This window comes from Rhipicephalus microplus, chromosome 7 (genome assembly GCF_043290135.1).
Source record: "Rhipicephalus microplus isolate Deutch F79 chromosome 7, USDA_Rmic, whole genome shotgun sequence".
NCBI classification, from domain to species: Eukaryota; Metazoa; Arthropoda; class Arachnida; order Ixodida; family Ixodidae; genus Rhipicephalus; species Rhipicephalus microplus.
The window spans coordinates 114058609-114077389 of NC_134706.1; the positions used below are offsets into that span (position 1 = coordinate 114058609).

Genomic DNA, 18781 nt, shown 5'->3' on the forward strand with positions numbered 1-18781 from the left:
TGTCGGTTAGCATAGCGTCCGGCAATGACACAGACATGCCTGCTCTATCAGTTTGGAGCAGCGCTTGTAGTGGTAGTCGGAAGTCGCGCAGAATCACCACAGGCAGCTGGGGCAACGCGGCAGGGAGGTAAATGCCTGCCAAGTGATGGTGGGCCAATTCAGCTGCAGTGGAACTGGCGTGAAAGGAAAATCGGCACTTGACAGTTGTACCAGTCGATAGTGTGACGCAGGCAGCCGCGGCCCGATAGGGACTGTTCCAAACGAACCACTCCTTAAACACCTGGAGGTACCCCTTAGCTGTCATGGAGTTTCGCCATAGCAGCCTGGTGGAGCTCGCAAGTCAGGTGTGTGCCTTTTGCTGAGGTTGTCCAGTCTCAATGGTACGTCCAGAGGCTACTTATGTGATGCAGGGGGCTGGATATAAAAGGTCCTAGAGAGCGCTGATCTGTGCCATTCGTGACGCTGGTCCGCTCCACACTCTGCGAAGGAGGGCAGCGCCTCTGAGAGCCTTGCGTAGCTGCTCCATCTGGTGTGGCACCAGCTTCACCAGGGGCAGTGCGTAAGTTTGAGCCACCGTTGCAGCTCCTCGTAGAGCCTCAGGGCTTGCTGCGAGGTGCACCCTTTGCCCCCATTGAGCAGCTCGCCTACAGCAGTTTTGACCCCAGTAGCCTTGAACGCGGCGAGTTTGACGGCTGATATGTAAGTGAGGCGGTGGATGATCCTTAGCCCTCAGTACGTCACTCTCTTGCTCCTAGGGATTGGCCGGTCACGGGAACAAGCCTTCAGATGGCCCTCCATGCAGCGGCTCTTGGGTGAACGAGCAGTGCAGCTTTCTATGTGGGCGACACGGTCAGTCCGATTTCCTTGAAGAAAGAGGTGACAGCATCGAAGGAGCATTGTACAGAGCACATAATGGCCGTGAAGTTCCGCCTTGGCCCTTCAACCTACAATGCCAGATTGTCTTCTTACAAAGAGCCCGGCGTGGGGTAGTGATTTTCAACGCGCATCGCGGCCGGCAGCCCCGCAAGCCCCAGGTCGAACAAAAAGAGGCTCTGGACAGAAGGTTGCAGAACGCCAGCTGCCACTGGCTCTGGATCACTGCGTGCGCGTCGAACTCTAAATCAGAGAGTCAGTCCTGTCAGACAGGCACTGATGAAGGTATGGAGGCTGCCCACGATGCCGAGTGTGTCCATAGCACTCTCTATGGCTATATGAGGCAGGCTGTCACAGGCACTCTGCACATCAAGCTGGACAAGGAGGGCCACTTTGCTGTTGCTCCTGGTCTCCTCCCAGGTAGAGATGACGTCCACGATCGAGTCTGCTGTGTATCGGTGGCGCCGGAAGTCCGTCTGCTGCTCTGGTATAAAATCCTTTGCCCCTGCAATACAGTTTCAGCGAGCCAGTGCTATGGCACCCCCGAGCTTGCAGGCAGCAGAGGTGAGTCAGTAAAATTTCTAATATATGCTCATGATGCAATGGTCTTGTTTTGGGGTGCAGATACAGATGAGGTGGTAGAAAATTGAAATAGTTTTTTTGTAGCATTACATCAGCGTCACTATGAAATAAAGTTGAATTTCAGCTGAATAAAACAGAGGTAACATATTTTAGAGCTAGAAACAACATTGTGAACGTTAAAGAAGTTATTATTTGTGCACACCAAGAAATATATACTTTCTAAGTGCAATAATTCTACGTGTTACATTTATATCTCATTTAGGTTGTGACTCTCATGTAAGTCATTTCTGCACGAAACTTTTTCTACAGTGAGTACTTTGTCGCGTTGTGGAGAAATTCTCCCTACACAAACAAATAAAAGACAGCATATACATATCGCCTTGTTTCAATCACATATAAATTAATGCAGTCTGGTTTGGCAGACTACAACTCAAAACAATAATAAGCATAAGGTATTTGATGCAAGAAGTATAACATACAGAGAATTTAACATGCTCTGAAGAACAGAGGAAGCCTCAGAGCTGTAAAGAGTAAACATGGGATAGGCAAAAACCAGATGTATGCACTAAGAGACAAGGGAGGCAAAGTAACTACCGATATGGATAGGATAGTAAAGTTAGCAGAGGAAATTTACAGAGATCTGCACAGTAGCCAGCACAACCACGACCTTAATATGAGAACTAGCAGTAACCCATATGACACCCCGCAAGTAATGATAGAAGACGTCAGAAAAGCCTTGGGGAGCATGCAAAGAGGCAAAGCTGCTGGTGAGGATCAAGTAACGTCAGATCTGCTGAAAGATGGAGGACAGAATGTGTTAGAAAAACTAGCGACACTGTTTACAAGGTGTCTTCTGACGGGTAGAGTACAAAAATCTTGGAAGAATGCTAACATCATCCTAATACATAAGGAAAGAGATGACACAAGGGCTTGAAGAATGACAGGCCGATCCGCTTGCTTTCTGTAGTATACAAGCTATTTAGAAATGTAAAGGCTAACAGCATTAAGACATTAGAATTCAATCAACGACAGGAATAAGGTGAATTTTGAACAGGCTACTCAACAATCGATGATATTCATACTATGAATCAAGCAATGAAGAAATGCTTAAAACATAGCCAACCCCTATAAATAGTCTTCATAGATATGACAAGGCGTTTGATTCAGTATAAATATCAGCAGTCATGCAGATACTGCCTAATCAGGGCGTCGACGAAGCTGATATAAACATCCTGGAAGAAATCTACAGGGCATCAACTGCTACCATAGTGCTTCATAAAGAAAGAAACAGAATACCAAGCAAGAAGGGTCTAAGGCAGGAGGATACAAACTCCCCAATGCTATTTACCATGTGCTAACAGGAGGTTTTCAGAGGCCTAGAATGGGAACAGTTAGGCATATGAGTTGCTGGAGGGTACCTTAGTAACCTGTGCTTCGCCGTTGACTTTGCAATGCTTAGTAATTCACGAGACAAATTTCAACTCATGATTACGGAGTTACAATAGGAGAGAATTAATCTGCAGTAAACGAAAGTAATCTGCAACAACCTTGGAAGAGAACAGCGCGTCGAGAAAGGTAATAGTGCACTTGAAGTTGTAAAAGACTATGTCTACTTAGGACAGGTAATAACCGCGGAGCCGAAACACGAGACTGGAAAAACTAGAAGAATAAGAATAGGGTGAAGAGCATTTGGCAAGCACTTAAAAATCATGACAGGTAAATTGCCACTATCCCTCAAGAGGAAGGTATATCACAGCTTCATCTTGCCAGTACGTAGCTATGGAGCAGAAACCTTGAGTCTTACAAAGAGGATTCAGCTTAAATTGAGGACGACGCAGCGAGCATTGGAAAGGGAAATGATAGGTGTAACTATAAGAGACAAGAAGTGAGTATGCTGGATTACGGAACAAACCGATGTTAATGATATCACAGTTGAAATCAAGAAAACTTAAATGAACAAGGACCGGGCATGTAGCACGTAGACAGGATAACCGCTGGTCATTACGTATAACTAGCTGAACTTCCAGAGAAGGCAAGCGGGTTAGGGGAGAGAGAAGGTTAGGTGGGCAAATGAAATTAAGAAGTTTCCGGGTATAAATTGACAGCAGCAAGCACAGGACTGAGTTGACTGGCGGGACAAGGAAGACGCCTTTTCCTGCAGTTGACGTAGTCAGGCTGATGATGATGATGAACTCACCGCAACATAAATATTGCTTTTTCAGAAGAAAGCTGTCCATTATATTGATAACACTGGTTGTTTTTCCCGACTTCCACATATTTCCGCAAAATAGTATAAATAAAATCCTATATATGTATGAGTTACAGATCCAGCGATAATTTTACATACGTTTTTCTTCATTTAAATAATTTACTGAGTTCACTGCTGCACTGCAACGCAACAGTCACGCAATCAATAGCCTGAATATAAGAGGCTGGCTTATACCGCGCTTTCGCACAGACTAGAAAATTCAGTAATTGAGGTATAACCTCCCATGCATTCTTAACAAGTATGAACATTTACTAAAACTGGTGCTAAAGACATCACGTGTAATATTTTTGAATTACAAATGTATTCATACATTTCAAGTATTTTTGCTTGCTTTACTACATCTCACTGTATACCTTTGTAAAAGGTTAGCTACGATGCTCTTCTTTTATTATATTGCGTAGATATTATTGTTTCGTGTAGTTTATTGCCGGAAGTACCGGAGAACTATTCCTGCTTTTTTCTTCCACTCGTAGTATTTCAAATTTTTTTCTGTAAATAAACGTGAGTATTCTGTTTTTGTTTAGTGTTGTATGATTTGTTTTGTACACATTGTTTTCTGTTTGCGATCGTGACTTGTACATTTTGGTGCAAAAATTGTTAGCTGTCACTTGTTGCGATGTAATTGGTCTTCTGGGCCCTTGTCAAGCTGTTAGATCACAACTTTTGTCCAGGAGACCATTCATAACCTAATGTTTTTGTTTCAATCTGAAAAATAAAGAGAAAGAAAGAAAGAAAAAAAGAAAGGAAGGAAGAAAGAGAGACATACCTGTAGGAAGTGATGGCGGCACAAGGGTGGTTATGTTTTCAGCTCGGCACCATTACAGCGGTCAGCCAGGCCTCGTGCTTCTCTGCCAGATTTCACTGAGAGTCCTCAAGAGGCGTCGTCGTGAGGCTACGTCCAGGTTGCACAGCATCTGGTATCTGATGCCGTCACCATCAAAGGAACTACGGCACTTCTGGCAAGAGCAACATTTCGTTAGTTCTCCAAAATGGGCTCCTAATACAGAGCTGCAATCTGGCTGGCATCTAGGCAGGGTGGTCGCCTTGTGGCGGCTTGAGGGCAGGTGTGGTGGCGAGGGCTGCAGAATGGGTTGATTGCAGTTCTTTGAAGTGATCGGCCAGCCCCTCTGCCAGTTCTTGTTCACTAATGTTCAAGCAGCTGGCAGTCGCCATGACAGGTTGTGCACGATTGGTTCAGTGACGAGGAATCGTAGAAGGTGCCATGTTTTTGCGCCACCTCTTGCCTAGCTCAGAGACATGGCAGATGCCCTGCCAGGCTTGCCACCTGCGATGGTTGTCATATCGCCGACACACTAGAACGACAAGGTTGAAGAATGTGTGGTGTGTTGGATCTTCTGCCTTTGGGTACTTTCTCTCACTCCTGTGCCTTGCAGCCCGTAAGTTCAGGTGGAGAAGGTCAGGCACAGGATGATGTTTGGCACCGTGGAGTGGATGGTTTCAACTGCACTGCCGCTCCTACCAGAATAAAGAAATTATGATCTTTTGAGAGGTTTTGAAGCTACCTTCAGAAAGCTCGCCAATCGACTGTAATGCAGAGGCTTCTCCTGGGGATCTTTGCGCCCACAGGTGGAATGACAATAAGCAGGTGGTCTGAACCCCAGCAGTCAAGCTTCGTCGCCCAATTGTAGCGGTCTTCTTCACTGGCCAAAGTGGCGTCGATGGTATAGCTTGACGGTCGTGCTGCTCTGCTCACGACTGTAAAAGATCCGGTGTTCAAAACATGTAGGCCAAGTTGATGGAAAACGTCGACCAAATTCCTTCCTCAAGGGTATCTTGTGCGACTCCTCACTTGATGTGATGAGTATTCATGTTCTCACATGAGTCTAGCCTTGAGATGTAGCAGCATGGTGGCGCCCCACCACTGTCCACGTCGCACATACGTGGAGGCCACTGTCGTGTCCACACAACGAAGCCGCACCATCACAGCACAACACTCAATAGCTTACGAAATGGCTAGGCGGGAGGTGCGGTAAAAAGAAGCACCCGGCAAATAACAGTGCCTTAGTCTAGCAACAATGATGAAAAGGACACATGGTGTGTTTAGTGGCAAGTACCCCTGCTGGAGTGGTCTGAGTCGTTGTGGGTGCATTGGCAGGGTGGGGGGCAACGTTGGCAGACATAGCCATAGTTGCAGTGGTAGTACGGGGAGCAGTGTGAGCAGTGAGTTCCAGAGACGTCGAGGCTCGCTGACGGCGCTTCTTCGAGTGAGAGAGGATAGTCTGATGCTCAGACTCTTTGGTTCCATTGTGAGTTACATCGAGTGGTGCTGTTACATCGAGTGGTGCCTCAAGTATGAGAACCTCCTGGTAGCGCATAAGTATCATCGCCTAAGTGTGGCTGGTTAGTCAGGTTAAGCACGATGCTCCAGCAGCACAACTTGAACGTCTGCTACAAGAAAAAAAAGCTGAACGCTAACGCAGACGCATGGAGCAGTGCATTTTAGTTAGTACCTTCTCCATCTTTGCGTATTTCGCTGGGGAGTCTGGGCAAAAGTTGTGCTCACCGTGGTCTTAGCTGAGCGCTCCCACCCTGAGTGAACTCAAGGGGCCAACTTTATGTTGTATTCTACTTCACTGCGTTGTTGCACGTTAAAGATTTTGAGTTCTGATTTTAGGAGTTTTGTGTACAACATGTGCTTCTTGACACAGAGGGAAATAAATTTAGATAGATGCATATGGAGATATGTATGTGTATTGTGTTATATTGTGTCCGGTGTTCTGCCAGACAACCTAGGGCCCTTGCTTTATTGTGTGTTGTCTGTTGTCGAACCGTTCTTGACATGTTGCCGAACCAGTAAATGCTGAAACCGAAATCATCACGAGAGACAAGCGAAGCTAGTCGACCAGTTTTGTTGACAATCCAGCGGAGCTGGGATCTTTCTTTGAGAATGTGATCTGATCAGGGAACTGAGCTTAGAGCCACACCCTCCCCATGGCACTGGAGGCAAACCTGGAGGGACCTGCGAAACGAGCGCGCCCGATGTCCGAGTAACGTAGAAGCAGCTTGTCTTTCCGGTGCATTGTCTAGCGGCAGGAGTACTGCTATTCCTTGGAGTCTAAACCGAACTTTATTACTTCTGAATAAGCAAGTAGTATCAATACCGGTGACGAGCTAGGCTGAATCGATCACCGGCAACGGCGTGTTTTACACAGCGCGCGGCAGTCTCCCTCCACCCCCGGGTACGATTCTAGCCCGATGAGGCAATCCACGACATCTAGTCCGGTGCGTCTTACGCCACGTGTGGCAAGCCTTTCGCCCACGGGCGCAACGCATCCCACGACCAGCGGCAGTTCCTGATTGGAGGCTGCTGACGCAAGGGTTCCCCAGGGTCTATAAAAGAACCTAATGGCGCGACGAAAAGCAGCATCCGAGAGCAATCAAGAGCACCTGACAGCGTCCTCAAAAATCTTGGCTTCTCGTCGCACTGCATTGCGAGCTCTTTAAGCAGTTGGCCCCAGTGTTACTTATGCTGTACATCGATGTCACCTTGCTGCTCTGTCTTTCAGCTCTGCACAGATTGGTTAATTATATGTGGGGTTCAATGCTCCAAAACCACCATATGAACCATAAAATCACTATGTCATAGTTTAGGTCTCCGGAAATTTTGAACACCTGGGGTTTCTTAACGTGCACCCAAATCTGAGCACATGGGCCTGTAGCGTGTTAGCCTCCACCGAAAACGTAGATGTTGCAGCCTGGACTCAATTACGCGATTGGTGGATCACCAGCAGAGTACGTTAGTGACCAGACCCCTACAGTGGGGCAGCTCTACACAGAAGCTTCCGCCCGCTGAAGTACGCGACACCCAAAAGTGGTGGCAGTGGCACGATTCGCAACACTATGTCGAGGTGGTTATTGTTGCGGCAAGGAACGAGATGCGGCTGTTGGTTCGGCTGTCGCATTTGTTAATGCTCTGCAAAGAATATGGAAGGAAGGGTAGACGATCAAATTGGCGTGCACTGGCTGCAGTCAAACCATGTTGTCAGTATACCAGCGCGTATCCTACTATTTGAAGGAGTAAACATGATTTACGTCAATGAACTCTGATTGCACCAGATAAGCAGAATGCATGGCCAGTGGGCGGAACCTTCCTGCACCTCCGATGTTTAGGGAGTTTACATGCTTTCTTTTCTCACTTTTTATGCAAGCGAAATGTACAACCTTTTTTCTTACTTCGCATGCAAGTGGAATTCACTCTTGCCTTTTTCAGGTTCGATGGCCTCTTGGGCGATGCGGCTGTTAGTAAAAGTTTGTGAAACGTTTTCTTGTTGATTTTTTTGTGTTTTCTTAATAGGCGAAAGCTTATCTGACTGATTGCTCAGCAAGATGAAACACAATCGACACAAAGGAAACGTTCTCTTATTACAAGTTTTGTACAAATAACAATATATATGTGTATTGTGAAAGTGACAGCCTAAAAAAGCAGCTTCAACTTACAACTTACATACGGGCATAGTGAGCAAATGTTCAACGCAGATATCCAAACCAATGCGAAATTCATAAACCAGTGCAGCTTAGACCCGTCGTATTTGACTCAGTCACGTTTGTTATGACGGCGCGCATAGTTTTTTTAGAGAACTTGAGTACCAAATAAGACTGAAGTTCTGACGCACGGAGAAAGAACTTCGCTGGAAACAGTGTTTCGGCAAGTTGAATTGTCTTCGTGAGGGCACCTTGCCTTGACGAAGAAAAGTTCACTTGTCAAAACGCTGACTCCATTGACATTGTATAATAAGTTCTAAAAGCATTTAGGCTATCACCTGTATTTGGGTACACAATTAGTACTAAAGTGTCACAAATTTAGAAAGCCCGGCTAAAAACATTTTATGAGCAGGAAGCAGCTAATATTAAATTGCCATCATATGAACTACACTTCAAAAGTAAAAGAGAGCCATAACTCTGTAGCGCAGCCAGCCTTTTGATAAATGCATTTTTATGACGTGAGCTTGGCCGCCGTCTCCAACAATTAGTCAAGTGACGCTGCACTTCTGTCAGACCAGTCAGGCTTGCAGAGAGAACTGGGTTGACTCTTATACACTCATGCGAAATTGATACATGCTCAAACGATTGGTACAAATCCCTGTACTCACCCATTGGTTTCAGGAAACGCTGAAAAATCTTCGCAGAACTAGAAATCCCCTGGTTAGCACACCGCAGAGCCGCGGAAAGCCTGTGTTGATTGAATAAGCTATCTTCGACGAATGCGTGGTTGACTTGTGCGGCGTACGTCACTGGGACTTCCGTTCTCTGTCCGCCACACCTTGCTGTTTTTGTCGTTCACGTAGTTCACACGTGAACCTAGCGAGGTAACTGAGCGTGATCTAAATATTATTATCACTAAAAAAAGGGCGAGAAGGAGCGGATGCGATCACTATAAACGTTAATATATCAGTTTCCGCACTTGGTCTGATTTAAATTTACGAAATCAAGAATAAAAAAGACATAAACAAACTAGAACATTTTTACAGTGATACCAATTTTTCATTTGTAAAGACTTGTGAAAGCCAATAAATTCGAACGCTCACATTCACCTCGTTCTACTAAACCGGATGCCCGGCAACTCCAACTAGAATGCATGTTTTTTGAAACCAACAATAGCGCCGAGTTTCTGAGGCCTGGCAAGGCATTCCCAAAACAGGGGCTTCTATTGCTGCAGGACTGCGCATTTGCTACAACTGTATTGGCAAAGTAATTCTGGCATTCTTGGCTCACGGAGGGGCGTAGTACGGGTGGGCAAGTCTGTGAGGTTTTGGTTGTGGTGGTTGTATATGATTGCTTGGTTCGGACGAGCGCACGGTAACCATCCATTTGCGCAGTATTTGCTCTCGCGATGCGTGCTAAAGGGTCTCAGAGTTAATTGATAGGCTTTCGCGATTCCTCTATACATGGAGCTTGTCAGGCAATTCGGAATGTGCTTGTTCTTATGCGCGGCTCAGCTTGCAGGCCGCATAACCATATGATGTGTCTTGCGGGCATAGCTCTTGTCTGATAAGGTGGGTTGTTGGGGGGGGGGCATCGCGCAACTATAAATATGTGGAGCAAATTTTTTTAAAGGCTGATATCCCTGCATGTCTCACACGTGGCCTTGCACGTCCACAGCGATTGACAATGGTTGCCGCCCTTTCTGTCTGTCTGCAATCGTCTGCTATATGTTTACGGCGCGGGATGAGGATGTGCTTTAAATACCTCACAATGAAAAATGTCTGTCGGCAAAAGAGGGCTCGTTCACGCTGGGTGCACCTGATTCATTGAGGCGCTGCGCCTGGCAGGCTTGATTTTGTCGGGCGAGAAGGTTCGTGAACAGCGGAGCTGCGCCACCAAGGCGTTGTTTATAGGAGGTAGAAAGTTGGTCGGCGGGAAGGTGGTTTCAAGCATAAAATAGCGGTCAGAAAAGTGTCATTCACCTTGGACTCTATTCTAAGAACATTCATTGAGCTAATGCTTGTGCTTATAAAGACACCCTGGCTGATACGCATGCGCAGTATGCAGTTGGATAGTACACTAGCGATACACAAACGAAGTAGCACTGTAGAAAAATTGAACACAATTGGCGAAATTTCTCATCATAGTGCAGCGTACATGGTTTACTGGTTGAACGCACTAATGATGGACGAGCTCGAGCCAGTATTGTTTTTGACGTGCTTACTGTCACAGGTGGAAACAGCAGTACCAGCCGAACCATTTTGCAAAAGCTCGGTTCTCTTTGCAGTGTCCTCAATATGCAAGTCAGTGCTTTTAGTTGCATATGAAGCCCGAGTGGTCGACGTGTCCGGAGCAGTTGCTGCCGACTGCGACGCATCAGCTGGCTGTCCTCTGTCTCTACCTGGTAGAACCGCGCTGCAAACTTTCCAATTACCTGAGCTCTTCGTGTTCACTGGTTGTTTCTAACCTGTACTACTACACCCTCCCTAAGCGGCGACTAACTCTCCCTCCACGCGGCCAGTGAGTTTCACTTGAAAACTCAGGAGCAGCGTTTTTGAGCGACATATGGGAGGAGACAGCGACGTACTCTTCCGACAGGGGTTCTGCTGGCGACAGACCATCTTCAAGAGAAGCAGTTATGATAGGCCACAAAACCCAGGCAGAGATCGATTTGGGTTGCTAACATCTTGTTAAAAAATGTTTTCCTTGTCTGCAGACGGTGCACGCCTTGCTCGGCAAGACCCTTGGAGCAGGAAATCCGGGGTTTGATGCGACATAGTGGAAATCGTACCTGGAGAGTAAAAGGAAACATTCACGAGAAAAAAATTGTGGCCCATTGCCCGTACACACTTGTACTGGTAACCTGTATATAGATAAAATAGCACTCAGTTTGGAAATGGTGGTCTTTGCCGTTTTGTTACTCAAGTGCTGCACTTCTCACAAATTGTTCAAAGGACCAAATACACACAAATAACAAATTACACGTACTGGAAAGTGTTAACACCCACCCGCTACCACGCGTGAGGCAGCATTGGCCTCGAAATGAGTGATTTGCTTGGTTGGGTGTATGCGTGCTTTCAGCATGAGCTGCAGATTTATAGCATATTGTAATCGAAATTACTATATCCGAGCCGAAATACCAAGCTGCGTGCTCTTAGAGCTTTACTTTTGTTTAGACCCAAATATCGTTCATGGATGCGTTTAGGCATTTATGTTCTCATGAATTCCGGGCCTACCACTTTTTACCTCTTTAACTAATTATGAAGCGAACGGCTTCATTGTACCTTTAGGACTATCGCCTCCCTTTTCTACAACGTGGTGACTAACGGCCTGCAGTTACAATTTTTTGCAGTCTCTGCTGCGATGCGGTTCAAGGTCTTAATGGTCACCACCTGCAGTATAACAGCGCCTGCATTGACACGGAAATCTGCCGTTGAGCCTTCATACTACTCGTTACTTCAATGCGATTGTCTGGACATCATGTCGTCCAAGACCAGCTGCTTCGTTGGAATCATTGGAAGTTCACATTTGTATGTTATGAAATCAAGGAAGAAGTGTTCAAGTCTTGGTGCCATATCTCAGATTCTTTTGGATTCAATGGATATCAGTGCAGGTTGTCTGTCTCAATAATAACTTGGGGACCATGCACACTGAGATGTGTTTATTTCATGCAATGGTGATTGCCTAGGCTTGTTTTATTTTTATGACCGCACGTACTTGGTATTTATCATAACACGTGAAGCATAGGCTATAGGTCACCACTTATCCCGTTTTTGCTGGAGAGTGGCTGCCCCTATCAACGTTTTGATGCATCAGCTGTTATTTTAGTTTCTCCCGCTTAGTGAAACATAGTGAGAACCGGCCCCTGGCTTAGCATATGGCATATCTATTCGGATTATATTGTAGATTTCAGTTCATTGAAACATCGTGTCGTTCCTGATGAAACTGCCCCAAAGCTTTGTGTTTTCGGTCAGGTTTGGCAGCTATTTTCTGGAGTATCACGCAGCATCGAACATTCCATGGACTACCGTCTAGGTTGTTTGGAGCGTCGGTTCACCGATGAATGCGCTAGGCACCGCATTCGGCCATATGCCATCGCAATTAAGAACGTCCCCGAGAAAGTCGTTTTAAGTTTGTGTAAACTCTATTCGGTAACGTTAAGCGTCAGGCTGGCCTCACTGGCCGCTTGAAAAACACTTCGAAGGCGTGCGTGTTGTTCTGCTAATGTTTCGTCCCATGTAGGATTGTTGTACTAACTGTACCTGAAATACTGTCAATGAGCTGGCTCCACATTTTTGTGATACGTCTGGCAGGGACGCAATCCTGAAAAGAATAGGGGATGGTCAATTGCTGTTTTGAAGGTACAAGTGTAGCGGCACTGCCCTTGTCAGTCCCGTCCGACTTGCAGAGGACTGGGTTTGCTCATGTACTCGTGCAAAATCATTAGGTTCTCAAATAAAGAGTCCTAACATTTGTACCCAATTATTCCACTAGAAAACCTGAACAACTTTCGCGGAACAGGAAATTGCTGGCTTAACACCACGCAGAGCCGCAAATATCGTGCGTCGCCAGTTTTGGTCATCTTCGCTGAGGACGAAGTTGACTTGCTTGGTGTATAGTTGACTGTGGCTTCGGTTCTATGCCCGCCACAACTTGCTCTCTTCATTGCTCTATTAGTTCGCACGCCAACAGAGCGAGATAAGTGAGCATTAGGCAACTTGTAATTTGCAACGCCCCTAGACTGTCACGACGCCAAGTGGAATTCAGAAGCGTCCTCTCATTGATGGCCAGTAGACAGACGCTCCCATGTTCGACTGTGCTAGTTTCAGTGTTAACGCGTTAGTCAGGAACGAACGCTATCACTTCGCATTTTTCCGGTATCAGTAAACGAATCACGCCTTTCGTGACATAATAACTTTCATTAATTCTTCCGACACGCGGAGTTTTTGTTAAAATACGTGGCTACTCACGCTTTCAATGATAGCCCACAGACATGGCCCACAGAGTACACATATGAGCTTCGCGAGGTTTTCAGAAGCGACGTATATTAGCTAAAAGTTATCGCCTGTCCTATTTTTAGCGAAACTGATCTCTTCTTACTTGTATATGGCATTCGTCAGTGCCTTTGTTATGCATTAACTCCGTAACATTGTACTCAAAAAGTCAAGCGGGCTTTAGATTTGCTCGTCAGTCTCAAAATGGCCAGTAATTCACCACTTGTTTTTGTACTTTTGATTAAAGTTGGCAGCACACTGCAAGCGATTTGCATGTTGACAGCTTGGCAAAATGTTCTTCGCGAACAGTGTACGTCGTGACGCAGTGTTGCTGGTTTGATGATGTTATACGGCGGAGAAAATTTCACAGAATAACTGCAGCAGTGACGTTGGAAGACAGCATCTTGACGACGAGGACTTTTTGCTGACCGTAGATGACTGTGAACGCACCGGGATTGATATTGACGGTGAATGGTCAGCTGCTAACTCAGGTGGAGTGAGTGACACTTCACAGCTCTTTGCGCATTATCGTTGCTTCATGCTTGTAAGTCACGTTCATTGTACTTATGTGTATAACGCTTCAACGAGGTAGAAAAAGCATAGTTTTTCTTGTGCATTGCATGAAGGGCAATTACTGTGATTATATTGGAGCGCCGCATGCCGACAACACGCTCGAACTTGAACAGTGAAGTGAAATGGTTAAGACAATGAAACGTGCAGTTGGCTACGGTCAACGCATTCCTGCTTACTTCTCCTGAAATACCGGTGCCTTTAAAACAATATTGTTCTTCGACGAATTTTCGCAATTTTGAAGTCGCAAAAAGCGTAGTGTGTATTTTTCCTGATATTCATATTTCGATCACGCTAAGCAAACCTGCAACATCCGAGAGCAGTAAATAGCCCATGACTAAAGTTTGGGTTTGGTTGTGACACAAGCACTATTTAACTCGATTTTAAATTATGTGTTCCCTTGAAAAAGCAAGTCTATGTCTTTGAGAGCACAATTAATGGGGACGGCGCATTTATTGTGCAAACCATCACGACGTTAAACATTTTCTCCTGTGCAGCAGTGACAAGACGTCACTCGCTGGTGGTGGTAAATCTATCAGCAGGCGCGCTACATACGACTTCAGAGTGTCGTTCAGTTCACACGTCCATTCTAGTTCGTGCAGTCCGCTGTAGCCCAGACAGAAATTCGCGAAGCTTGGTTAATGCATGCTAACGAAGCTTAAACACAACCTATGACACCGCGGCAAATAATCAAGTGGGGCACTTTCATGGTGTAAGGAAGCATCATGGTCTCATATACATTTCAGTTCAGCTGAAGACTTTATTTTAAGAAAATAGCATGTCCAATACGACCGCTGCACTATCTGTTACTATACTAAAAAAATGGATCAACCCTCTTCCAAGGGCCATCTTGAATCCTACAGCATGCCACATATTGTTGGTTGTCATTTCGAATATCAATCAATCAATCAATCAATCAATGAAGCTTTATTTTCATAAATAGATATATGCAATTACAGGGATTATTTGGACCGATAGCCTAAAGTGGCTAGTGGACGGTCCAATACAATGTGCAACATAAAAAAGTGTACAGGTCAGCACTGTGTGGGTGGAGAGAAGCAGCGGAGACAAACGCTAGGAACTGCCGCCTTCCGTTGCTTTTGCGGATATAGAATTCACAACATAAAAATAAAAAAGCAAAGTTACCAAAAGAAAAGTTCCTGAAAGTTGTATTGATTTATTTTTTGAAGAATTGTGGCTGACCTCTCTTCATGGTAGTCGGTAAAACACAAAAGCAAAACGCGTCACAGATGTAGTTAAGCGTTTATTTCACAAAGTTTTGCCTCAAGACCAAATGGATGAATGCTACTGCAACAAATCACAAAGTCACATGAACAACCGCAAGCAGCAGCAGCTGAAAACGTGCAGCGCGTATCTAAAGCAAAAGACATGCACAAAATAAGCATACACAGCCCGAGCGTGAAAAACTGTTACAGCTCGAAAGGTAGAGCGCGCTGTGTAAACAGAAATAAAGGCTGACGAAATGAATGCAAAAATATACACAGGACAAGCGCGAACAGCTGTCACAATTCTTACACTCCTTCGTGCTTCGCAGCATCCCTGTGCCGTAACTGTGTCGCAGGCAGAGAACGAAAAGACCTTCGCACTCGCTCGAATCACACTCCGTGGAGGTGGCACCCACTGACACGCAAGAGGCGACGTAAGTCTACAGTGTACTAAAATAGCGGTAGTGGGCTCAGACGCATGCGCTGTCTGAGGCACCTCATGTTGCCGGGGGGTGGCGCCACCAGCATTTCCTCTTAAAAGGCGATGCGGAGTTTCGCGGCTACGCAGGCGGACGGTGCGGGTTATTTTAGCGGGGTGTGTAGTTGTACGCAAGTTCTTGCTATCTATACGCCAGTATTTGTGCCAATACGCGTTTCTCGTTAAGAAATGCAAAGGCAGCACGCTGCCGCTATGATGTCAGTGCTGGATCGAGAGATGTTGGCGGCTGCCTCCCGCAGAGCCGCTACTAACTGATGGCTCGTCACTCATGTAATGAGTCTATAGATTACAGGAACACGATGTTCGCACCTGTTCACGCACAGCGATATCAGACATTTTGGAATGTTGTATGTTCCTTGAACACACGCTCGACGCTTGCCAGGGGTTAGCGGTGAATGCAGGCCCACGTTGACGGAACTCGCCAGTGAAGTTGCGAAAAAGCGAGGCGCTTTTCGCGTGGGAAAATGCTTTACATGCACGAGAAAGTACGCGCTGCCTGAAAGTAATGGGTGTCCACAACGCCCGTTTTATTTGTGGGAAACTACTACCTTGAGATTTCAACCAGCAATATATTCCAACTGTTTATATAAAAATGGATACATTCGAGCACAGCTTTTTTGTGACAGGTGCATTGCTTTATGTAAATTTGAAATCACTTTATTTTCAAACCTGACTTTTACATTGTGCACTTTGGGGCTGCACTGGCATAAAAATTACGCCCAAAATACCAACAAATGAAATAAAACTCCGAGAACTGTTTAGTCCCCAGAATTATTATGAATTTATTTGTTCGAAAATGGTGAGGCATCAAATAATGTGAACTTTTTGTTCAACACATTCACATAATGGGAACCCTTTGTTCACCCATTCACGTAACGAAACATATCTATACATTTTGTTTGAAATAGTCCCAATCTACTAACCAAATACAAGGCACTTCAGAAGCATCAATAACTATACACCAAGGCCAAATTCAAGATAATGAAATGCGTGTTTATGGTAATCAAGAAATATGTTTTTGAAAGTCTGAAGTGTGATGCCTTCTCTTCTTATATTCTCTTTAGATATCAGTGCTGCTGGGCCTGATTCAGGTCACACATCTGGAGCTTTTTAGATCTGGCCCCACCTACTTATTGGGGGAGAACAAGTACAGAGCTTGATTCGAGAGTACAACATTAGAGAGAACACTCTACAGACTGCATAATTGGCTCATACATTCTTGCTTATTTTTCTGTGCTTGGCTGCTTCTCTTCGGCTTCGCTGTTCCGAGTTGATTACCTTCACAAAAAAATGCAGCCATGTAGTAATATAGGAGCCGAAAACCTTCCTTGTAAGTTCAGCGGCGTGTTTAAGACGACCAACGGTGCTAGTGCACCTTGACCTCAGTAGGGCAAGTATATCCATTATACTGTCAGCATGCAGTTCTTGCCTGCTGAAACACTCCGTGAACAAGTTTTCGAGCATTTTCACAAAATTGAAGAATGTAGTGGTAGGGTAAAGAAGCCCTCCCTGGTCTTTCTGTCGTGTATACGAGGTAACGACAGAACTTTCTGCAGTGGACGACAATGTCAAGGCTTGCATGGAAAGAATACAATTTGTCTTTTTCACGCACTTACCAGTGGCATAGCCAGATACATAGTATATAAATTGTGAATCACTCCTTTCCACATGCTGGTTGTGATCACGAGATGATGACAAGGCTGTCTCTGCTGCAGGCAAATCTCCTGCATCAATGAAGCTCTCAACTCTATCCCAAACGGTGCTCACTGTATCCTAAGTAATGCAACATTCTTCAGTTTCCAGTAGTGCACTTAAGGCACATGGGTCTGCATTCGCATGCCTTACAGTCTTCACTCAGCTGTAAAATGGCATACAATTCATGGTCAAAAGAAACTGAGTTGGTGTAGGGTTGTCGTTGCACCCAGAAGATTGGCGTACTATGCTGATCAAGTTATTGAGGAAGTCTTGACTTAGTCGCGACGTCATAATATATTCATATCCTATCTTGGTCCGGTATGACAAACGTTCAAGCGTGCTCGACAGCGTCCCCCGCAAACCTGTGGCTGGTGACGCTGATAAAACCTCCGACTCCACCTGCATGCTGCTCCCAAGCGGTCAAATATTTCTAAAAGTCAGCAATAGTATCGCGGGAAGATGAGTATGGCCGCAAAGCTTTAGACGGGAACCGTGAAGTCATGGCTGCTATTAAGTTGTTAATCCTCCTGCAAAAAGAGAGAGAGAGAGACGTGCCAATGGGAAGATTTAGTTTGGGAGCATTTACTACAACAGATGTTTTGTCATAAAGTTTTAAACTGATATGTGCATAATATTAGACAAATTATATATATTTTTTTCAGAAATACATTGTCGAATACTGGCTAGCTTGTGCCCAATAGATCTCTGCATACCTGAAAAAATCTTGTGTAGCTGCGATGACTCAAGTTTTTTCCTGAATTTCTGCTTTGCAGAGTTGAAGAGCTTACAGCATATTTTGCCCAAATAGTTGAAATGCCAATGCAACTCTTGTTTTTTCGAAAGCATTTGGTTGCATATGACATTTTGTAATGCCTCGCATGGCCTTAAGTGTCACACTACTGCAGTAAATACTAAAAGCCCGTCTGATGGGTTCAATTGAAACCTGAAAGGGGAAATCTGGACAAGCTAAGTAAACAAATATATGTGACTACAGCATCATAAAAACTGATTGTAACTAAACTTACTGCCAGAATTTTTTCTGAAGGTGAACATAACACTCACTCACACGTCACCAATAAGTAGCGCGAAGGAAACATAGGGACAAACACTACATACACACAGGATGGGCGCTTTTTAACAACTATCGTGTAATTTATGAAAATTCACGCTTCTTAACCTAACAGAACTGCGTAGGTTACGTGAACAAATCACTTAGTGATACACGTGAAATGACTAGACAATGACAACATAGCAAATAATAGTGATATCTCTTTGTCTGATATGAAAATGGAAGAATTACTTACACAGACGTCAGTTTACTTCGCACTTTTCAAGGATGAATTGTTTCGAACTAGGCCAAATAGCTGGGTTACTATTTACATGTCCATCTGGTGTATTGAAAGGGCACTTCAGCAGACTGTTTCTCAAGCGTTTGATCAGGTGAGGAAAGTCGGATGTGAAATGGAGGTGGCGACTGTCCTCCACAGGCTGTTTCACTTGCACTTCACAGCGTTTGCCATTCCATAAACACTTACCAGCCTCCACATGCGCCAATTTCATGCAGCACCATCACAAGTAATGAAATATACGTAAAGTACACTGTTCTCTGCTGTGTACGCTGCAGTTTAAT

General features: G+C 45.1%; 1 protein-coding gene across 2 annotated transcripts in view; it reads left to right on the forward strand.

Annotated features, from left to right (window-relative positions):
* Positions 1-18781, forward strand: part of LOC119179921 (uncharacterized) — a 77816-nt gene that overhangs the window by 56339 nt on the left and 2696 nt on the right. For both annotated transcript variants that reach the window (XM_075869588.1, XM_075869589.1), the window contains one exon: positions 756-1437. In XM_075869588.1, coding sequence (XP_075725703.1) covers positions 756-1437 — 682 coding nt within the window. The remainder of the gene's footprint in view (positions 1-755; positions 1438-18781) is intronic.